General features: G+C 33.3%; 1 protein-coding gene across 6 annotated transcripts in view; it reads left to right on the plus strand.

Annotated features, from left to right (window-relative positions):
• Kras (KRas proto-oncogene, GTPase) overlaps window positions 1-24,775 on the plus strand; it is a 37,404-nt gene extending 12,629 nt beyond the window's left edge. For 2 of the 6 annotated variants that reach the window (XM_013072558.3, XM_013072557.3), the window contains exons 3-6: window positions 6,874-7,052; window positions 8,104-8,263; window positions 16,071-16,194; window positions 20,426-24,775. In XM_013072558.3, coding sequence (XP_012928012.1) covers window positions 6,874-7,052; window positions 8,104-8,263; window positions 16,071-16,190 — 459 coding nt within the window. In that variant the 3' untranslated portion in view covers window positions 16,191-16,194; window positions 20,426-24,775. The remainder of the gene's footprint in view (window positions 1-6,873; window positions 7,053-8,103; window positions 8,264-16,070; window positions 16,195-20,425) is intronic. The other 4 variants (XM_087213993.1, XM_004845743.4, XM_087213995.1 and 1 more) reach the window with 2 other exon arrangements.
• The last annotated feature ends 24 nt before the right edge of the window (window positions 24,776-24,799 follow it).

Below are 24,799 nucleotides of genomic sequence, written 5' to 3' on the forward strand. Positions count from 1 at the left end.
TACATTCATTTCTCTACCACTACACTTAGTTCCTTCAGAAACTATAAACAGGTGAAGTAGGGGGTGGGGATTTAGCTCAGTGGTGGTGTGCCTGCCTCACAAGCAGAAGGTTCTGAGTTTGATCCCCAAGTATCGGGAAAAAAAAAGAAAAGAAAAAAAAAGAAATATCTTTTATCTGAAATGTTTGGAACCAAAAGTATTTGAGATTTTGGAGTTTTCTGGATTTTGAAATATTTGTACAAATTTTACCATTTGAATAGCCCTAACCGAAAAATTCAAAAGTTTTGGATATGAGAGTATTTCTGACTCTAGATGTTCAGATTGTGGATACTTAACCTATAATGCCTTAGTACAGAATGTGATGCTTAGGTTTTTCAGTAATTATTCCTGATACAGCAGAGAATGAGATGGGTAGGTGGGAATGAACTCATAAACCTATTTACATATACCAGATTCTTTGAGTCTTCCTGTTACTATTCTAACATACCAGGCTATGGCACATATTTCTAGCTGACTTTGAGAACTAACCTTTGATGACTTAATAACCCATAGTGTGGAACACATCATTCTATGATGGATTCAAGTAATCTTTTAGAACAGTAACATAAAATACTTGAGCATTAAAAGAGTAAATTTCTCATTTCCTCCTCCTACAAGGTGTTCGTGTAATACTTAACAGATTAAGAAAACTGCAAACAACTTCAAAAATAAACCCCCAAGTAAATACATTAGCTGATATTTTTAGCAGTCCTATTCATACTAACAAGAGAATCTGATGGAATCAACAGCCTAAAGGTGGAGATTAAGCGAGATAATGCTTGTAATATGCTTATCACAGTATCTGACTTATATAACAGCTCTGTAAATGTTGACTGTTGTAATTACTGTTCATAGCAGTATGACCCGAGTGTGGTGGCACATGCCTATAATCTCAGCTACTCAGGAGGCTGAAGCAGGAAGATCACAAATTCAAGGCTAGCCTGGGCAACTTAGTGAGATGTTGCCTCTCAAAATAAAAAATAAGAGGGGCTGAGGGTGTGGCTCAGTAGTAGAGTACACCTAGGCTCAATTCCCAGTACTGCCAAAAAAATGTGTTACGATTCCTTTTAGTAAAAGTTAATTACCAGTAGTTTCTTTAGAGTTTTGGTTTACTATGTCTTTTTTTTTTTTTTTTGGTACCGAGGATTGAACTCAAGACTATGTGCTTGGGAGGCAGGTGGCGGAACCACTGAGCTAAGTCCCCGGCCTACTATGTATTATGTCAGACTTACTGCCTAGTTTGGAAAACAAAGTTGAGTATGTTAGAAGATGAGCATGCTAAATAATTTGGTTATTATTATTATTATTTGTTACTGGGGATAGAACTCAGGACCTTCCGCTTGCAAGGCAGGCATGGTGCCCCTGTGCTACATCCCCGGCCCAATTTGGTTATTAATTAAAATACAAAATGCAAAACTGGTTTTCTGGTCAGGTCAGTGAGTTTATCTTACCTGGAATAATTTTGCCTGAGCTTTCACATTTCTTTTAATGGATCTATAGATAAGTTTCTGATCATGAAAACAACATTCAGAGGCAAATGATAAACTGATATATACAATACTTTTTTAAAAAATCATAGAAGTTAATGTGAAGCAAAGATGAAAATTCCAAAAACAAAAGCCTCAGGTGATGGTGATAATATGAAGATATAAAAAATATGTAACATTATTCTCAAAGAAACTGATACTAAAACAATACGATATTGTAGCCTGTTGAACCAAGAGAAATTTAAATATAAAATCCTTGCTGCTGAATAGTGATAAACAGGGTATATACACTTAATGCTATGTAGAAAAGATAATGAACATTATGTGTGTATCAGCTAGCTTTGGCAGATCTTAGCATTTTGCCACATTTGGTTTATTTAGCTCTTCTCTTATGAGATATGAACTTAATATAGCATTCTTCTCCCCAATCTTACTCTCTTCCTTATAAATATTTAAAAATCTCTGTATGCATTCTTTTGGTAATTTTTACATATATTTTCATATTGTATAGTACCTGAAGGAACCATTTATTGCTTAGTATTTTGTAGTTTAAATTTCTATAATTTCATTCTTAATCAAATTTATAATATCTTAAACTTACACTTGTTTTTCTAAGACTGTTTTGAAAAAAATTTAAAACAAATTGTTGAAAGATTTAAAACTCCGCCTTTGCAAATGTATTCATTGAAAACAGGGACATTGGTTATGTAAAATTCATTTAAAATATTCAGTATATGTAGTGGAAGATATTTTGAGGGTTTGATACAATTGAAAAATCCGATAAATTGTGTTTATGTTAACTGTTAGAATTTTAACAGAAATTTGTGTGTGTGTGCGTGTACTATTTACCTTGAATGGGTTCATTCATTTATTCGACAGGTATTGATTGCCTTTAAAGTTCAGGGCTTATTTACAAATACGCATTTGCTGCTCTGTGGAAATACAGAAAAGTGGTAGTGGTGGATGCTTGGATTTAGGGTATATTCTGGAAATAAATAGTGTAAGACGGTGGGTCAGTGTAAAGTGCCTATGTAATTTTTCTTTGTAAGACATTTTAGGGTGCTGTTTTAAGTATGTTATAATTGTCATTTTAAAAAATGAACGATTTCCTTATCATTTACCATAAGTGGCATTATTTTATTAAAATCTGTAAACATTTATATTCTTCTAGATAAATTCTATAATTGTTTTCTGAGAGAATTTTGTCTACTTACTGTATTACCGGAAATGTTTTAATTTCATCTACAGTTCACTCTTGCTAGCGTAATACATATCATTTAGAAAAGTTATATACTGTGTCAGTAGATGAGAAAAACAACACTTGGAGAGTGAGGGAAAATACATGGAATAACTTTCATTTATTATTTTATTATGTTGATTGATTTTAAGTGACTTTATTTTATCCTAGCTCCCTAAAAGATATTAGTAACCTGTGTACCTGATATAAAAGTTTACATTATTTGAAAGTCTAGAAATAACACTAATTTAAAATGTATCCAGGCATGGTAGTGCATACCTGTAATCCCATTACTCGGGAGGCTGAGGCAGGAGGATCACCTTGAGTTCGAGGCCAACCTAAACTACATAGTAAGACCTTGTCTCAAAAAAACAATAAAATCTTGATTCTTTTTTGCTCCATCATTAACTACTTCCATTATGGAATTTGTGTTTTTAAAAAGTTTATTGGGCCTTGATATCCTGTTCTTTCACAAAGTGGTGACTTCTGTTTTTAGGGATGAAGGGAATAAATAATATGTGTTAACTGTACTTGAAATTTGTGAAGTTACTGTATTAGCTTATCATGAGTACTGCAAATTTTTCTGTAAAGGACCAGAAGGATCTTTGTGACATATTCTCTGAGGTTTTTGTTTGTTCTTTTATTTTTATTTTTTAACAATCATTTAAAATGTAAAAACTATTTTTAACTCTTGAGCCATACAAAAACTGTGGGCAAGATGGGGCCTGTGAGGAATAGTTTGCTAGTAAGCCTCTTATTAGACTTTAATTCTTGGAAAGATACTACATGAATGCAGAGTTTTTTTCCTATGTACACATATTTTTTTTTTCCTTAGAACTAACCTGATGTTGGAACAAAATCTGTAGTATTTTTGTGTTTACTTTCTGCTCTCTTCAAACTTGTCAGTTCTTTTGAGATTATATCTTGTCATTTAGCAATTTTGTTCTTTAATTTTTACCAAGTTATATTACCTTTTTTATATAGTTCAGTGATTAATTATGCTTCCAGGAATAAGGATTCTAAGACTAACTTTAGAAGATGAGTTTTATCCTAAACCCATTACCTCTAATCACTAGTATTATGAGTAGGTTGTGAATTACTTTTTAAAATAACCAAGTGCGAGATGGGGTGGTGGTGCTCACCTGCAATCTCAACATGTGAGAGGCCGAGGCAGGAGGACCACCATGAGTTTGAGGCCAGCCTGGGCTGCATGATGAGTTCAGAGCCAGCCTGAACTACATAGTCAGGCCCTATGTCAAAAAAAAAAGAAAAGAAAATTAACCAAGTGTAGGGCTGCCAACTTTGCTGTCAATGTTCTTAGGAACGTTGGTTGATAGGAAAGAGACTGCTTTTCCAGTTTTTTTGGACCCTTTGTAGAGTGTTCATCATGGAAACATCTTATGAAATATGTGCAGAAGTTGTTAATACTCTACATTCTATCTACCTTTGAAACAGCGTTTGAAGATTTCATGAGTAGAACTTTGTTGAGGCAGATGGTGAGTAATCCCACAGCCCTGCTTTACGTAGTAGGTAGGCTTGTGTGGCTCCAGAAACTGTATTGTTTAACTCTATTGTAGATAGTTTGAGATTTGAAGACTAAGGAAATGTCACTTATAAGGATAACTTTAGTTCATATTGGTACATACAAAATGTGAACTGATAACAGTAGGTGAGAAAAAATTTTTGGTCACTTTTATATAATTTGAGCCACACCTGGGTTAAATTGACTGTAAAACACTATACTTTGTTCTCAATTCCTGCTTTCTCATTATTCAGAAATACTGGCTCTGGATTGGAGGTAGAGAGCACTTGCCCAGTACACAGGAATCCCTGGGCATTCAATCCCTAGCACTGCCACACACATACAAATTAATCATTTAAAAAACAAACAAAACAAAACTCTGGTTTTCAGTTTATATCCCACAGGAATTCTCTCAAGTAGTTAATCAAGTGAATAGGTTAAAATTGTCAACCAAATATTCAAATCTTTATTTAAAAGCTTCTTCAGAAGATATCCATCCTTTTATTCCTGACTGCTGAGAGCATTGATTTTTATTAGATAATTTAGAAAATACAGGAAGTATATTTTAATAGATAAGCAAGGTAGTCTAATGTTCTAGGCTTTCATCCTCTTTAAAATTGAAGGCTAAAGGATCTGGAGGGCGTGGCTTAGTGGTAGAGCTTAGCAATATTAGTCTCTAGGTTCAATCTGTAGCACCAAAAAATTTCAAATGAAATCTAAAGAAACACATTTATTGTAGCATCTAGTATCATACCGAGAGAGTGAGAGAGAAAAGCAAGAGATAGGTCTGTCTCCCTTAGTCATCTCCATCAAAGACAGCCTTTTAAAGTCTTTGTTGTATATACCACCAGTTTTTAAATATGTCTGCAGATACATTTATACAGCCATGTACACACATTTTGTTGGGGTCACACTATATATATACCTTTGTGTTCTTCTTGTCCTATAAACATTTTAAAAATATTTTACCAAGATCATGACTTGCAATGACCCCTCTCCCCCAAGTGATAGAATGGTCAGTAAATTGATTTGTGAACTAAGGGTTAAGCCCATGTGCAGAACAATAAGAAATAGTACCTTTATGTATACTTCATACTTGTTGGCTCTGCTTCTTATTCCATGGCTTCATATGATAACCATCCCGTTTCCTTATTTTTTGAGGCCTGTTTTGGCAGAGTGTGTGAAATTTTAGGCATAAGTATAACTCAAAAGTCAGAGGAAAATCAGATTTTTATTCAAGATTCTGTTGGAGAGAGAGAGAGAGTGTGCGTGTGTGTGTGTGTGTGTGTGTGGTGATGTGTGCTGGCAGTGCCTCTGGCATGCTAGGGAAGCCCGCCCTCTACTTATTCTTACAGTTGAATAGTCTCTAAGATCTCGGTATCCTTCTCTCCCTCTCCCTCCCTCTCTCCTTTCTCCCTCTCTTTCTCCCTCTCTTGTCTCTCCATTCTTCCTTCACTCCCTTTCCCCACTTCCACTTCCATCTTTTTAATAGAAGGCTCTCAAAATTTGCAGATGAAACAGTTGTGCCCTTTTTATCCATCGGGTGGTTAGATACTGTTTTCAGGCTTTTCACAAGGGCATTAGAATCTTATTTATTGACTATTCTGTTGTTTTTGTTTTGTTTTGGTGTGTGCGTGTGTGAATGACAGACAGGGTCTAGCTACATTCAGGCTGGCCTTGAACCTGTGGCAATCTTGTCTCAACCTTCCAAGTGCTGGGATTATAGATAGGCCTGTGCACCACAGCCGGCTTCTGTTGTATATTCTTTTGACTAAAAATAAAGTAGATCTGTGATAATTAGTTATAAATTGATTTGTTTTGGATTTAAGTCATCTGGAATAATAGAATTGTAGAACTCTTCTATTTTGGTAGTAATTTCTTACAGGTAGATTTTTTTGTTACTAACATTTATATTGTTGATTGTCCATATGATATTTTAAAAATCACTTTTGTAGGAAGATATACATAACACAGTGTACTACTAGAGCCATTTTAAGTGTACAGTTTAGTGATATCAAGTACATTCAAAATGTTGTGCAACCACTGCAGTGTTGTGTAACTGTCTGTTGATGGACAGTTAGATGGTTTCTACATTTTGGCAATAGTAGATGGTGTAGACACTGGTATACCTTGAGTCTCTGCTTTCATTTCCACTGATATGCTAGGAATGGAACTGCTGAATAACATGGTAATTCTACCATTAACTGTTCAAGGAACTGCCAAGCTGTTCTCTATAATAGCTGTACCATTTTATATTACCAACAGCACTGCACACAGATTCTAGTTTCTCACATCCTCTCATCCACAGTTGTTATTTTCTGGTATTTTTGTTTTGTTTTTCTTTTTGTTTCTTAATAATGGCCATCAGGTGCCAGGTGGTATCTCTAGGTTTTGATTTGCATTGCCCTAATGACTAAGGATGATGTTAACTATATTGTCATGTGTTAATAGGCCATTTGTTTATCTTGGAAGAAATATTTATTTAAGTCTTCTGCCCATTTTGAGTGGGGTTGTCTTTTTGTTGTTGTATGTAACACCTTTTTAAAAGGTGCACTATAATAATACAGACTGTATTTCTCCCTTCTCAGGATTCCTACAGAAAACAAGTAGTAATTGATGGAGAAACCTGTCTCTTGGATATTCTCGACACAGCAGGTCAAGAGGAGTACAGTGCAATGAGGGACCAGTACATGAGGACTGGGGAGGGCTTTCTTTGTGTATTTGCCATAAATAATACTAAATCTTTTGAAGATATTCACCATTATAGGTGGGTTCAAGTTGAACATAATAAATTGGAATTGAGAAGTAACTAGCTTTCGTTTATTGAGTTTGCCAGTTGCCATGCCTATATTATCTAATTTAAATTTTAAAATAATTTCTGTGAGGTAAGCAACATTCCCATTTTACAAGTGAGGTTCCTGAGAATAAGAGCAGCCGAGTAACTTGTTCCAGATAGTATAGATGGTAGTGGTGCTGAGATCGAAACCTAGGCCTGTTCCGACTCCAGAGCCTTCCCTGTGCTTTTGCACATCTTATATTGAAAATTTGCAACACGGAGAAGACTTTTAACATAATAAACAGTGTAGTAACTTCAGAGTTGCCCATACAGAAATCAAATTCTTTCCAATTGTCACTTTCTTCTGGGGGAAAGTACAATAGTTCCCTTATCCACAGTTTCTTTTACACTGAACTGTGGTCTGAGAAGATTGAATTGAAAAAATTCCATAAATAAGCAGCTCATAAGCTTTAAGTAGCCTCTACTACAATAGGCTGCTATAGTTGTTTTATTAGTTATTGTTAATCTGTTACTATGTCTTATTTATAAATTAAACTTTATTATGTGTGTATGTCTAGGAAACAACAATATACAGAGAGTTTAGTACTGTCTGCCATGTCAGGCATCCACTGGGAGTCTAGCAGTGTGTACCCCACAGATAAGGGTGACTACTAAAATGTGAAAGTTACATTAACACTGTACTTCATGTTTTGGTAAATATAATTGTATATATATACATTTGGCCACATACCCATGTTTCTAAGATTAGAGTATTTTAAATTAGGCATAGTGTTTTCTGTCTAATCTTGATCTACTTGCATGTGAACCTATTAGACTGTAGTTTTACTGTGCTTCTACAGTTAACCAGAAAATAACCTGCAAGAAAATTTGATAAGGTAGAAATTAGGAACTATGAAAAGTGTTCATAAGGCAAAAGTTGTGGCAAAAGGCAAAAATTTATAAGCCAAAAGTTGTGACTTCTGACAGTTTTTGATGGATTTTGGGTTACTAATGCCTCTGCTATAACTTTTTTCTTTCTCAGAGAACAAATTAAAAGAGTTAAAGACTCTGAAGATGTACCTATGGTTCTAGTAGGAAATAAATGTGATTTGCCTTCTAGAACAGTAGACACAAAACAAGCTCAGGACTTAGCAAGAAGTTACGGAATTCCTTTTATTGAAACATCAGCAAAGACAAGACAGGTAAGCAAATCTGGAATAAATACAAATCTGTTTTTGGCAAAATATATCAAATGATTTTAATCATTAATCATAATTTATTAATACATATTCTAACAGTATTTTGGAGACAGGAAGGCAAGCACATTAATAAATATACATAGCTGGTAGCATACTGTTATTATATGTTAAATCATTTAATTTGTCCAATTTTCTCTTTAAAATAAGAAATGAACAGTGTTTGTTAAATGTTTTTTTTTTGTACTGGGAATTGAACTCAGGACCTTGCGCTTGCAAGGCAGGCGGCAGAACCACTGAGCTAAATCCCCGGTAATGTTCTCTATTCTTGAGCGACCAGTGCTTTAATTCAGTTACCATGATACTACTTTTGGCTGAAAATTTTTCTTTAACTCTGAAGTCATCTGATATTTAGGATTCAAGAAAGATATTTTTCTCAGTTATATACATGAAGACGGGGACAAAATTTGAGTCTTCTACTTTGGAAGTGCATTTCACAGAATTATTTTTTTTATTTCTATAGTAAATTTTGTTGTATTTAGAGAGTTTTATTATGGCAGAAATTTTTCGAGGATGTATTTATTTTTGGAATAAGTTTCCATTAAAGCAAGGGAATATTTAGTAAATAGAAATTTTCAGTTACTCATTTAGTGCATTGTTCAGACAACAACACTAGATTGAGCCTGAATTTTGTTTCAGAAATCTTCATTTTAAAAATTACTTTTTCTTAATTTCAGTTGATATTATTTAAATAACTTGCATATGAAATAAGAGTTTTACCATACAGGAAAAAAATTCTAGAAATGATTACATAAAGACATGATGGAATATAATTTCCACTGTAATCATGTATATTTAATAAATTTGTTTTGGGCTTTTTCTAGTTTATAGGTGCCTAGGAGGCAAAAAAAGATGATTCTGTACTTGTTAAGTATAAAATTATTTAGCTAGGATATATGTCTTATGTCCTTAGCCGGACATCATACATACTTCTTACTGATTGTGCATATTTGGTACACAGGAAAAAAAGACAGTTCCATTTTAAGTGTTTTTTGGGGGGGATTAAGAATTCCTGTAGGTTGGCCATCGTGCAAGTATATTGTCTATGGCAGTTTTACTAACACCTGATTTGTAGGTTAAAGGAGGCCTTCTTGGGCATCACTTTACAGCTAAGTAAGATTTCATTCAGTCCATTTCCAGATTCCAAAGACTGGGAAGTTGTTTGGTTTTTATTTACTGATCTCTGACCAGTCCCCTTGGTTTTCCTTCAGGAGAGAAGGTACTCAGAGAACATGATTAAATGCGTTTCCTCCTGATATTTTATTAAGAAACTCATATATAAAATTTGAAGAACTTTATTGAAAGCATTTGCAAAGCTATTACCTAAATTCTACCATTCACATTTTATTATACCTGCATTAGTTACAACTTTTAAAAGATGGATTTGAGGCTAGTGGACATTTTTAGTTGACATGTAAAACCATGAGACTCCCTAATATAAAAGACTGCAAGAGAAGTGCTTTTTCATACTTTAGCATGCATATAGGGCTGATTGAAATCTGGTTTCTGATTCAGTGGGGTTCCCATGAGACCTGTGAATTCTGCATTTCCAACAAGCTTCCAGTGGTTCTGATTTTGGTATACAGAGCACTGCAGAGGAAGCCAATGGAGACAGTCTTCTGGGTCCCACAGTGTTGCTCTCTACTTCTCATTGATGAGAGTCTAAAAGAGTTCTGTCTGTCTCTTCTTTGTATGATTGCTACCTCAAAACACTGATTTATTCTTGGTGTTTGACATTAATGCTTTAATGTACCACAGCATTCATAATTGATCAGAAAATTACCAGTCTTTGTTTTAAAATAGATTTTTAGGTTTTATACTGTTTTGTGGCCTTGGTTTTTTTAAATTTAGTTTTCTTTTTGATGGTATATGATGTAGATGTAGATTAGCCTAAATTTGCTTTTAGAAATTTATGTGGATCATCTAATTAATATGTAGAGGGATTTAATACAAAAGTACTTCTTAACACAGTGGTCTGTCATTCTTGTATTTATATCCTGTTTTACTGATGTCTTTATGTAGTGTATGTTGATAAACTATATAACTTAAGATATTTAATTTGTTCTTTGATTTTATTTTATTGAATGGACTTGATTTGCTTAGAAATGAATTTGCTTTGAAAAGTTTATTCATCTTTTATTTTTGAAATTAATTTGATATTTGCATGCTTTTGGAAGCCTTTAAAGAGCTATTCCACATAGTTTTAGAAATTGTAACGTACTATACATTTTAGTAAACTTTACAGCTCCAGTTTTTGTGAAAATTTGAAGCCCTTCCTTTTGCAGAGTATTTTGTTACTCATCTATTATTTGGTTTGTCATTTGAGTAAAATATGAATATCTTTATTATATTTTATCAGCAACTTACGTTGTGCCTTAATTTCAGGTCTTGTTCATGAGCCTACAACATAAATACTGAAAAGAATGATATCCAGGGTAGTACTAACAGAACATTCATTTAGAAGTTCTGAGTTAAGGACTGGCAAGCTTTGTCTGTGAAGGGTCAGATACTAAATATTTGGGACTTTGAGGGCCACAAGTGCAATCTGTTGCTCTTTTTTAAAATACAAAAATCATTTTTTTGTTTGTGTATAGTACAAAAGAGGTGGTGGCTGTATTGGCCTAAGGATTGTATTATGCTAATTCTTTCTTTTTTTGTATTATGCTAATTCTTAATGTTTTGGATAATTTTATTTGATTAGACACTGGAAGTTAGGCCAGACTTTCAACTAAAATTTTATAGATGAACTCTAGTACTGTAATTTTAAAGTTAAAATTATTTATGGAAAGGGAACAGAAATGTCACTCTGGTACTTTTTACGGTGTTGCAGAATATATATCTTTTTTACCAATTTAATTGGTTTGTAATTCAGAAAACCTTTACCTGGCCAGAATATAATGCATTTCATATTCTTTACAGTATTTCAGTCTTCATCTGAAAGGAAAGAGTAGTTATTTTCCACTAGTATGCTATATGTGATCCCTGTGTTCTTAGTGTATAAGGGTTGCTACTTAGTTTCCCATTTATCTAGACAGTAATGGATGGATTTTCCTGGTCTGTTCGGGTAGTGTATAGTAGTGTTGGCAGAAGCTGTTAAAACTGAAACACATACGCCGTGGGAATTAGCTTTGAGTTTCCAGTCAGCTAAACTCTTAAAAGTGGGGAGGACTCAGTAAAGTAGATGACCAAAGCAGACTTCTCTGAATATTTGCTTCTCCCCATTCACTTTGTTTGCATTCTGGTGGTTTCAGTTTGAACTTAATGTAAAAATTAGTTTTCCAAATTTTGAGTGATTAATTTTAGGGTTTTGTTGTTAATTTCTAGGTACATAAAACTGATTGATAGAAGACTTCTATTAAAGTTTATCATAAAGTTAAAGCAAAACAGAGTTTTTGTTGGAAGTATGGAGTACATGTCTTTGATCTGTTGAGAAGGTTCTGTTCTACCTCTAGTCTCCTGATAGCTTTTACCATGAACAGCTGTAGAATTTAGTCCAATACTCTTTCTCCAACTAGTGACGGGATCGTATGGCTTTCTCCTTTCCTCTGTTCAAATGATGACTTTTAGGGGTGGATCTTCCAATGCTGAACCAACACTGCCATCCCTATAACAAAACCACTTTCTACATCCTGCCAGATCTGACTTCTAAGAGTTTGTTTTGTTAAACAAATTTCTATCTATGTTCATACTTTTTTCTTCTATTATCTTTATCCAGTTTTAGGATTAGCACAATGTTGAGTTCCTAAAATGAGGGGAGAAGTGTTCCTTCTTTTTTCTGCTTTAATTGTTTGATATAATTTATCAGTTAAAATGTATATGAGCCTGCTGTTGTCATATAGGTAGGTTTTCAAGCTAGGAATATATTTTCTTTAATAGGTGCTATTCAAATTTTATACTTCCTCCAGAGTTAGTTTCATTAATTTGTCTTCTAAGTTACTTCTTAGAAGTTGTCAAATTTATTTCAAAAAAGATTTTTGTAATATGCTTTCTATATCCTTTTAAATTCTGTGAAATCTGTGGTAATGTCTCCTAGATCTTAATATTGTAATTTAAAAAATGTATAACTGATATTGTGTAACAGGAAGAAATGGTCTAAAAGAGCAGGGGAATTGGGAGGGGTAGGGGAAGGGAAAAAAGGGAAAGGAAAAAATATGAGAAGAGGAAAAAAATGAAAACAAGGTCTTTGCAAATAAGGAAGGGTGGAGGGGGTGAAGGGAGGGCAAGGGAAGGGGAAAAAAAATAAGAACCAAGAGACTCATGTAATGGTACAAGATCCCAATGATGAATGTAACTGTATTATATACCTAAAATGTACCAGTAAAGTTAATGGGAAAAAAAAAAAGTTAAAGCAAAACAAAAACCCTCCCCTGTGCCATATCTGTTTTTTGAGTTTGTGTACAAAATCAGTATTTTGAATTTTGGGTTTTTTCTCATTAAAAAGCACCAAGACAATTACTGAGAGCCTACCGTAAACCATGCATATCCTCCCAAGTAGTGTTATTCTTATACTTCAGTACTACCTGAAAAGGGCTATAATTTGGCAAGATTAATGAGAAGTCAGGGATGCAAAGTTGCTTTGCAGAATACATTTTGTTCCTCCATTCCTGTCTCAAAAGAAGCCGATATTCTTGTATCTTTACATAATTAGGGTATTTGGTATGTTATTTTCCTGAAAAGTTTTTGGAAGAATTTTTGCAGATTCAACAGAAGAAATACTTGATAAAATGAAATCTTAGTGAAAGCATAGGCATTAGGATATACAATAATACTATTTTAACAATATTTTCTGCATTATGGAGAGCTGTTTCTATATCCTTACAAGTCGGTTTTATATTAAGTTGAAAATACTGTCAGATCTCGACTTGAAAAATTACATATTTAAACTTATATACTCTTATTCCTATATAAATATCTTCATTTGTTCTTAAGAGTTTAATAAGTGACATTTGAAAGTGAGTATATATAGCAATAAGCCGTATTTTCAAGGATAAATCACTGAGTACCAGATAAGAGCTTATTAGCAACTGGTTACAGTGGGTACTGAATATGTTTCAGCTATACATTAGCTTCAAAAATTACCTTAATATTTTGGAATATGAAATGAGTCTTCTTTTTCATAATTGTATGCGTAGTTGTATGCAGTTTTTAAAAATGTGATCTAGTACCAATGGTAAGGCAGAGATAAATAACAATGTTTTCATGTTGTAGAGCCCTCTCTCTCTTCCCTCTCCTCCCTCTCCTCCCTCTCCTCTCTCTCCTCTCTCTCCTCTCCCTTGCCCTGCCCTCCCTGGGGATGGAGCCCAGGGCCTGCACCCTGAGCTACATCTCCAGCCCTTCTTTAATTTTTATTTGGGGACAGGGTCCAGTTGCCCAGACTAGGCTCAAACCTGGGACCCTCATGCCTCGGCCTCCTTATGTTCTCTTGATGGCAGTCTGACTTTAAAAAAAGATTATTAAGAAATAACTAGTTCAAATCTGAAAAATTATGGCAAATGACTGATTTATTAAATCTAATCTAAATTTCATATCAGAAAAAATAAATTGAAAAATGATTTTTGGTGTACTTAGCCACTCAGGTGGTGGGTAGTGATCTCTATAATTATTGGCTTCCAATTCTCTCTGCATTGCTGGAAACATCTTATACTCTGGTATTGGTGATGGGGACGCTTACACTGAGAAACCAGCCACATTCAAACTGATTTCAGAAATAAGTTAAAATCAGAATTTGCTTCTGCTAAGTTAGTAGAGGACCAATATCCCATTATCCTCACCTGTAGCCTATTTTAGTACTTCTACAATGACCTTGTGAGTTTTTTTTAAACAGGAATAAAGTTTACAGTCTTTAAAATTATAAGAAAATATGAGCTTTTACCTGGTTTGTGTATAAATATCTCTATATAGATATATACAAATATATACTTTTTAACTTGCATTGATTTTCAAATTGAAAAAAATCATTTCTAAAGATAGCGACAGCTCTTACTTTACATTTTTTACATGCTTTACCAGAGTTATCTTGATATCTTAAGTTAACTTTGCTTAATGATGAACATTTCTAATGTATAATTTTTCAAGGACAAATGACTAAAAATAAACCTTTTTGAGAATTAATGATACATACAAGCTTTTATAAGCCAGTATAAATGCAGATGTAATTTAGAGTGCCAACACATTTAATGCTTTAAAAATAATTGGAAATTTTTATTTCTAGTTGATTTAGCTAGCTAATTGACTCCATTAAACATAAAATAAAATTTTCTTGAGCTATAATATTTGTATTATTAGATTGTTGGATGGTATAAGATTGAAGTATACATTTTAATACATAATCATATTTAGATGCCTGTTTCTTAACTGAAACTTAATTTTATCAAAACTCTTAAGGATAAACTGTTTAACTTTACTGAAGCAGTTCTTATGTACTCTTGAGATTTGTAAAAATATACCCTAAAGAATTGAAGTGTCTTTTAGCTGTAGTTGACAGTAAATGTACAAATGACTTAAGCATATAAAAATTAGCCCCATTCATTGGATTACTGCCCTTAATAACCTAGTGGCTGACTCAGTGCCTCATTAAATTCAAAACTGCAAATCATACTTTTGATATATGTTAGCTTTGTAGGTGCAGGGTCCATTTTGTCACATTCGGTTCAGTAGAGACATAGATATTACCAATTGCACAAGGTTAAAATATGCCAGTGCCCAAGGTAATTCAGTTTGTTCTTAAAATGAAACAAACACAATAAGCTTAAAATTAAATGTGTAGTAAAATATAACAACTTTCCTAAGTGTTCACATCTTTTAGAGTGAACACAAATATCACATCTTTAAAGCTAATTTGCAGTACATGAAGATTAATAGAAATATGCATTTCTCTTTTAGATGGAAACCCCTACTTTGGTGCTTTGTGCCCAAGTGCTTTGTCCCCTTAGGGCTACTGCCTAATTTTCTGGGCTAGGAAAAATGAACACTTTATCTTCAGTGTGCGTTTATATGATTGTGCTTTGTTAGCGCTTTCTTATCATAGCCTTAGCTGGATAAGCCCATATAGAATATTTAAATTAGAATAGAGGTTACAAAGCCAGTATGTTTGAACACTGTTCTGCAGTTTGTTTTTAACTTGTAGTAAAAATATAAAATGCACTACTCCCATTTTGTGTGTATTTTAAACAGTTTGTGACATTTTAGTATTTTGGCAAACAGCCCTTATTTAATATTTAAATAATGTAGTTATCCATCAACAAAGATCTCAGTCTCAATTCTAGCTGTGGAATTAGAAAATTGGCTACAAAGTGTTACAGTCGGAGGTAACCTTTGAGATTCTAGTCTCTTGGCTGTTACTGCAAGATACTTTTTGTGTTTTAACATAGACTGTATATTCTAATTTTACCACTTTTCTCACTTCGTACAGTAAATAATTAAATGATTAAAACCCAACTTTAGGCTTTAACTTCTTGACTGGCAAATTAAAATGATTGTATAAATTGATAAACATAGGTTTTTCGTAATCTCCCCAACTTCAAATTCAATTTTTTAAAAACTCTTAATTCCATAAGAAAACAAAACTTTTAAGAACAAACCAGGCTCCAGCCCATATTTTAAAAATGCATCCTCAATTTTATTCAAACAGTGTCTGTTTAAAAAAAAATTCTCAAGTGAAGCTCATAGTTACAAACTTCCTGCACATGGCTGTCCCAATAAATTACTCTTACCAATGAAACAGACTTTAAAGAAGTTGTGTTTTACAATGCAGAGAGTGGAGGATGCTTTTTATACATTGGTGAGAGAGATTCGACAATACAGATTGAAAAAAATCAGCAAAGAAGAAAAGACTCCTGGCTGTGTGAAAATTAAAAAATGCATTATAATGTAATCTGGTAAGTTCAGCCTATTAATTTTGGCGGAAAGCAGATGTCTTTCAAAGGTAACGAAATAGCAACCACATGGAACTATTTAGATGTGGAATTTTAATTTGAAATATTAAGAATCTTAGTTTGTTTCCATAATTAATACATTTACTTTGCAATAAAAATTATAATCAAGACCATTTTGATGGCTATAATAGACTATGTTCAGCATAAACTTCTGATTTAGTCTTAAGTTAGCTAACTGTTTGGGAACTGATAACTTCATTTTTAAGGAAAATCAGATTCAGGATTTAAAATCAGCTTTTGATTTCTTTTCTTAGCAAGAAAAATATATAGGACATGGTACAGAAGAGTACGATTGAATGGCCCAGCATATGGGAAAGGGCCCCTCTTGCAATGTATTTTTCCTTTGGAACATTGCAGAAACCATAAGGATTCTAACTAGGTTCTCTAACTCAGTGGCATCTGCAGTACTTTTTTTGCTCACATGAAAAACCTAGGAGTTCTGGGTTGACTCCTGCCTCTCTTTTTCACCCAATTTGGAAGCTACTATAAAGTCTATGGTGTTACTTTCTGGTTTTTATCATTTGCTCAGGCCCCTCTGATTTCTTGCTGGGACTGTTTTAACCTCCTATATACCTATTGCTGCCACCTGTGCAAGCAGAGATGATGAAAAGAAAGGAGATTCTCTTATCTGTAAATCTAGTCACTGACTTACCTACCAAATAAAATCTCAGGCTCTACAGCATGGTGTATGTGGTCCTTAATACCACCTCTCCAGCCTTTTTGGCCTTATGTCTAAAAAACACTGTCATCTTGCTTGAATTTTTGTCCATACATAAATTTTTTTTGTTGTTTGGTACCAGGGATTGAACTTCTCAGGACCTTGTGCTTGCAAAGCAGGTGGTGGAACCACTGGGCTAAATCCCCGGCCCCGAACTATGTATTTTTAATCTTTGCATGCCCATTACATAGTAAGGTTCCTACAGTTAGTGGCTGCCCAGTAAATGTGATTTGAGTAGAGTCTAAATTCTGTCTTGTTCAGAAAAAACCTCATTCAGTAGATGACAGACATAAAGTTTATGCCAATGCTCAAATTTTTGCTGCCTGTTGTTCATAATATGCAGTATTCTTTGAGGACATGAAATAAAATTATACTTTTCAAAACTGCTAGAATATCATTTATTGTGCTAAGCTAAAAATTGATTATATGAATTTCAGGTCTGAAATAATGACTATTTCCCAAAAGTTTAAAATACACATCTGAATAGTAAACTCAGTCCAAAAAGGCATTATGTAATAAATTTATCTGCCAAACTATTACTGACATTTTTAACAGATTTATGAACTCTTAATATTTTTTGAGTATCATTGTATAAGCAGCGCCTTAATTTTAGAAGTTGTGGTAAAATATAACATTAAAATGCAACTTGAAAAGTTAAAACTTTTGGAAATAACAGTATCATAACCAACTTATTTTATCTTCCTATTGTCTATTAGATTTTAAAAATAAACTTTCAAATAAAATTCAAAAATAAGTTTTATACTTTAAAACAAATACAGAAACATACTGTTCTGAACTTTCTAATTTGTGCATAGTTTTCACAGTTGACAGTAGTGTGACTGTCAAGTAGTTGCTTGACAAAATGAATTAAATCTTTTTTAGTGGACATGAATAGCACTTATATAAAGAAAAAATTTACTTCCCTAATAAAGTTCAGTGAACATATTTTTTAAATGTATTTGATAATATACAAATCATATTTCCTTAGTCTTGAAAAAGACAGGCTTAAACAGACAGAATATATATATATATATTCCTGTACAACAAAAAGGAACTTAATGTACTGTCTAGGTTAACTGTGACATTTTCCCTACTCATTGAAATTATCTAATGTAGAGGCCAGTGTAGCATGAGCTTAAAGTATTTGTTAGAATCTTAGACGAGGGTCATGTTATTAAAATCTGCCTTCGCTGTTTCTCCTTTTCTTGTTTTGTTTTGTTTTTGAGGGGACAGGATCTTCCTATGTATGTAGTTCAGGCTGCGACTGAACTCACTATGTAGCAGAGGCCGGCCTCAAACTCAGGGCAATCCTCCTTCCTTAGCCTCCTGAGTGCTGGGGTTACTAGCATGTGCCACTACACCTGGCTTCATTGTGTCTTAATTACTGAAGTGTATACTTTTACCTTACAAAGTCTTCTGTCTTAAGTTGTTTTTTCATTTTTTGCTTCACTGGCATTTTTTCTTCATTATAAAAGTAGTTGAAATAGACTACGTAAGAGTGTGTGACCAAAGGGAATTAACTCACGAAGGATAAGGGAATTATAGATCTTTTTTTAAGACTGCATCCTAGTCTCAGGATTTCAGATTCTCAGTTGTCACATGTTTGTGAGTTATAGATAATTATACTTTTGGAAGTTTTCCACTTTATATGTGTTAAGAAGGATAGCATAAAGGGAGATATAGGTGAGTAAGCCTTGGTTGTACTGCTGATCAATTATCACTTTTCCTTTCTCCTTTGGGAGAAACAAAACCATGTATTTGTACTTACTGTATCAGTAACAATTTTTAGAAAGTGGAAAGCATCACTGCATGCAGTTTGAGTATTTAATTGGGAACATTTATTCACTGGTATTCAAATCAGTGATGCTAGTTTTTATCCTACTACTGCTTACTCAAACCTGGGTGAGCCTCTCATTGCCACTCTTTCCTGTTTGAAAATATCTATCGGTCATACTTTTCTTAGTTATGTATCTGTTTTGAAAATTAGTTAAATAACTTGAGAAAGAAAAGGCTCTGAAGTAATTTGTTATTTTGAAATATGTTGAAGATCTGAGTAATGTGTTAAAGGATAAATCCTATCACTTAAAATTTAATTTTTAAGATAATGTAATGTATTTATACATAGGGTATTTACAATACATATTATAAATTTTATATAATTAATTATTCAACAGAGGTAAATTACAATGAGTAGAAACCCAGTTCATTGTTCTTATTAACATTGCTTGATTTATCCAATTTAATTTGTTGGGTATTTGTTCCTAAGACTCCCTCTAGTGTCTAGGTTTGGAAGCATTATTAAGTTAACATTTTCTTTCTATATTTACTGATAGGTGGAAAAGATTTTAAAATACAAGAAAGGATCATATTTTTTTCAATTTTTTGCATTTACTTATATTTAATTCACTTATTAACGGAGACATGGTAAAATTGACTTATATGCTGACTGAATAAGTATTCAAGGATTAAAATCGATTCTGCTACCTCTTTCAAAATACCACTTTTCACATTGTGGATTATTAGGTTAAAAATTATTTTGACTTAAAATCATTTTTTAATTATAGCTGATTTAGAATTTATATACCTTGCTATGATTACAAATAGACATAGTACCTCAGAACTGAAATTCTTTGAAGTCAAGTATTTATATGGCAAGCTTTATATAATATACTGAACAGAAACTAAAATAATAAAAAAACCTCCTCCACATTAGTAAACTACAGCATCATTTAAATGGTTTAGCCCTTCAAAAATCAGAGGTACTGGGCCGGGGATTTAGCTCAGTGGTTTCGCCGCCTGCTGCGCAAGCGCAAGGACCCGAGTTCAATCCCTGGTACCAAAAAAAAAAAAAATCAGGTACTAACATTTTTCAAAATAATATTATCTTTTGTCAGGGTCACTTTACACCACTTTCTTAATGATAATGTGTGGGTTGAAACTAGTGTCTTAACATCTGAAAACTCAAAAAAAGGGGGGGTCTAGATACTGTTTACTTCTTGGTGAAGTATTTAAATTGTGAATCTAGAACGAGAGCTTAGATACTGTTGCTGTGATTTATGAAACTGAAAATAGAAGTGTATATACACAAGTGTGCACAAGCACACATGCATGCATTTGGATTTGAGAAGTAAGGTTTGCTAACATGGAAAAATTAGTAGCAAATTAAGTTCTGCAAAAAAACACATCATTTGTTGACTTTCTGTCAACTTTTTCTGTCATTTGTGACATTCTCTGTCACTGATTGCTGTTGCCTGTTAGGAGACTCGGTCCCATTTGTAATGTCAGAATTGCCGTGAAGACAATATTTAAGGATCCTAAAAGTCTGATATATTCAACTGCCTGAAGAAAAACATGAAGTGTCCTTATTCTTTATCAGTGTTTACGGAAACTTATTATCTGTGTACCTTAAATCACCATATATAAACATTCACATTTTATACTTTTTGTGTATTTCAGGGTGTTGATGATGCCTTCTATACGTTAGTTCGAGAAATTCGAAAACATAAAGAAAAGATGAGCAAAGATGGTAAAAAGAAGAAAAAGAAGTCAAAGACAAAGTGTATAATTATGTAAATACAATTTGTACTTTTTTCTTAAGGCATACTTAAGTAAAAGTGGTAATTTTTGTACATTACACTAAATTATTAGCTTTTGTTTTAGCATTACCTAATATTTTTTCCTGTTTCATGCAGACTTTTAGCTTTTATCTTAAATGCTCATTTTAAAATGACAGTGGAAACTTTTTCTTCCTCTAAGTGCCAGTATTCCCTGCATTTTGGTTTTTGAACTAGCAATGCCTGTGAAAAAGAAACTGAATACCTGAGATTTCTGTCTTGGGGTTTTTGGTGCATGCAAGTTGATTACTTCCTATTTTTCTTACCAATTGTGAATGTTGGTGTGAAACAGATTTATGAAGCTTTTGAATCATCCCTGTTTTGTTTTACCTAGTCACAAAAATGGATTCCTTAGTAATTATAACTTCAGTTGAGACTTTATTAGTTTTACTGAGCTATGGAAGGATCACAAATTTATAGGCTTCCTTTGATTCAGCTTCTAGACATCATGACCTATAGTTTGTCATCCTTCATGAATGTAGTTACACTGTTCACTAAAGTTTTCTCCCCTTCCCACTGCAATAAGTCATGGTCATTCTTCCAAAAATACTATATTTTTTCTATAAAAAGGGAAAAATAGAAAAAAAATAAGGTAATGAAAAATTTTAAAAGGCCATTGACTTTCCACATTAGATAAATTACTGTAAGATTCCTAGCTTTTCCTGTCAAGGCAGATCTAGTATGCAATGGGGATTATACCAACCATTTTGGGACTGTACTTACATGCTACTAAAATTTTATAATAGTGGAAACAATTTTAATGTGCATAAAAATTCTATAGGAATTAAATATATTCTCCCTTAGATTGCTCTTTCTTCGCACAAATTTAAGCCTCGGTTTTTGAAAATAGTTTCAGTTCTGGTAGTGATAACAGAGATTATTGAAGCCAGTTATCCATTCATTAAGTGTCGCAAGGCCAGGCTCTCTGGGTACCTCTGAGTGTCACTGAGTTTCATAGCAGGGGCTGCATTCCCATGGTCATCCAGCATCATCATGAACTGACTGGTCAAAATGGGCAGCAGGAGAAAATTTGGATAGGTCGACAAAATGCATTCTCACTATGTGGTAGTCTTTACTGACAAATTATGGCACTTTAAAAAAAAAAAAACTTTTTAAAATACTACTTTTAAATATGAACTTAAAAGTTGCAATTTGGGGATGAGAGAGCACCAAAACTTTTCTTTTAAATCAGTGACTTGACAAAGTTTCAAACTCCCTAAGTTGGGCTAGTTTTCTTAACACTGGCTACAGTAGCATTTTATGAATGCCTTTCAAGTCCCATCCATATTTAAGAACATCTAATGGTTTAAAAATAATATTAATAAAAACAATTCTTTCAATACATTTAAAGTGTTATTTAATTTAAAATATTTGAAGTGAGATGGTGTGGTGAGGTGAAAATATCACTGGGCTAGAAGAAAGGTGACTTAGATTCTAGGTATGTGTCTTTTAAAACTGATTTTGAGAAAATCATTTACTATCCACTTTGTTAAAAGAAATCATCTCAAAGACCCTATCTAATTTTATAACTATGTAGTTTACATTCAGTTTACGTAAAGATACACCTGTTTGTCAGGCTCAGCACAATCTGCTGTACTTCTTTATCTGTATAATCATCTTCATTGCCAATCTTGGGCAAAATTGTGCAAGAGGTGAAGTTTATATTTGAATATCCATTCTCTAGTTTCAGTACTCCTCTCCCATATTAATGTCATCTTACCTGCCACCCTTCCACATGCCCCATGATTCAAAGCAATTTTCTTTTAATATTTTAATTCCCATAACCTCATAATATATTGCTGCTGTGAAATCTCCAAGAAGGCCGTCCATTAAGGTACATCAAAATTGCCCTGTGTCTTACTTCCTCCACGCAGTATTTAGTGGGATTGGACCTAACAGCTAATTTTCAGGTGGTTGCTGTACTATTTAATATTGAACCTTCGAACATCATCTCTTCACTAAATAGTCCGTTGGTGACTAAGTAGGAATTTTCAAACCTAGTATGAATTGTCTGCCTGCTATAGTACAAGGAGAATGATGCTGGAGTCTAGCTAGGAATAGTCCTGGTAACAGTGATACATTCCATTGTTTTACTAACTGAAATCATCTTACAATGAACAAAACTTTAAAGATTAATTTGTAAAACTTACTTCTTAGCAAAATTCATTTACATAGTAAATAATTTGTTCAGCCACTGGACCAGGCACTGGGGACTTGACAGCCTTAAAAATTAAAAAAGGCCATAATCCTTGTCCTGAAGTAGTGTTGAGTTTTCTGTCATATCTTAGTAACACATTTGGCATGTGACCCAGAGATAACATAATACAGTATATAATTTAAATTTTGCAGAGAGAGGGTTTGGTCTTTAAGGGTTCTTCCAGTTCTACAGTAATTGTTTTGCTGTGATTCCAGTGCAAGTGTTTAATTGAACTACTTGATATAAACCGTTACTTAATTGTTTTAAAGGAGTAAAATTTCTCGTGTGTAATATTCTAGTTTTTTCTCTGTATAAGTAATTAAAGCAGACTTTAAAAAATTAATTATAGTTTTATTTGGGTACAAATAAACAGGTGCCTGAGCTAATTCACAGAAAAGGAAAACTGTAAAAACCAAGTATGACTTGTGTAATGCTTTACTAAACTACAGATTTATGGAACATTGTGTCTAGGTAGGGTTATAAGACTTATGCAGTACCTCCTCTAGTTTCTACACAGTGAAAGAAATGAGCATTTTTCAGGAACTGCAGTGCATAATGGGATATTTAGGACTCTTGAATTTTTTATGTAGCTAGGAAAATTTTTTTAAAGTAGTAATAATTATCCTTTATTATGTGAATTTTGAATGGTTTAACAAAAGGTTTTTGTAGAGATTTTTAAAGGGGAGAGAACCCTAAAAATGTTATCTAATTTACTACAAAAGATTAAAATCCTTGTTGAAGTTGAAAACAGTGCTAAGTTACATAGTATTAGGCATTAACATGTTTGTGGGAAGAATATAGCAGACATCAGTAGCATAATTTGAATATTCTCAATTAGAAATTCTAGGCTCTATTAACTGAGTCACACTGCATAAGAATTTAGAACCTAACTTTTATAGGTTATCCTGCCACCATTGCACAATTTTGTCCACACACACACACACACACACGCACACACACACACGCTTGTGAGGCATGTTAAGTTAGTTTGCACAAACTCATCTCATTTGTATTCTAGTGATCTTCTAAATATTTTTCCCAAACAATATTATACACATTTAGGGATGTTTTGGGGGTAGACAACAAAAATTATGTGAAATTATTTCCATCTAAAGTAGTCATTTCTGGGCTGGGGATTTAGCTCAGTGCTGCCACCGCCTGCCTCGCAAGCACAAGGTCCTGAGTTCGATCCCTGGTACCAAAAAATTAAAAAAATTTTTTTAAATAAAGTAATTTCTTTTAAAAATCCATCAGTTACTTTTTAAATGAATATATTTTCAGTAACTTCTGTGTTAATATTGGGTAGCATGAATTCTGCATTGAGAAACTGGATAGCGTACAACTGGTAGTTGTAAAATCCTGTCCAGATGAAAATTTCTAAAGATACACTTTAGTTCTGGAAGGATTGTCGTAACTAGATTAAGATTTGTGTTTTAGTTCAATAGTCTGAAGTGCCTATTTGGGATGGTGATAGGCATTTAGATGAATTTAGGAAAAACAAAGTTTACCTGCAAAATACGTCAATTTCAGAGGGTCCATATCTCCCAATAGAGCTAAATGGGTTCCATTAATATTTTATCAGAAAGTTTCCAGTTCCACTGTCTTGTGTTTTCATGTTGAAAATACTTTTGCATTTTTCCTTTGAGTGCCAATTTCTTACTAGTACTATTTCTTAATGTAACATGTTTACCTGGAATGTATTTTAACTATTTTTGTATAGTGTAAACTGAAACATGCACATTTTGTACATTGTGCTTTTTTTGTGGGACATATGCAGTGTGATCCAGTTGTTTTTCCATCATTTGGTTGCGCTGACCTAGGAATGTTGGTCATGTCGAACATTAAATTTTAAAATGACCACTCTTTTAATTAAAATTAACTTTGAAATGTTTATAGGAGTATGTGCTGTGAAGTGATATGAAATTTGTAATATTTTTGTCATGAACTGTACCACTCCTATCGTAATGTAATAAAAAATAGTTATAGTGACCATGATAGTGTGTATTTGTTTTCTTTTTT

The sequence above is a fragment of the Heterocephalus glaber genome, unplaced genomic scaffold (assembly GCF_053883595.1).
Source record: "Heterocephalus glaber isolate CG9 unplaced genomic scaffold, H.glaber_assembly_v1.0 deba00001444, whole genome shotgun sequence".
Lineage (NCBI taxonomy): Eukaryota > Metazoa > Chordata > Mammalia > Rodentia > Bathyergidae > Heterocephalus > Heterocephalus glaber.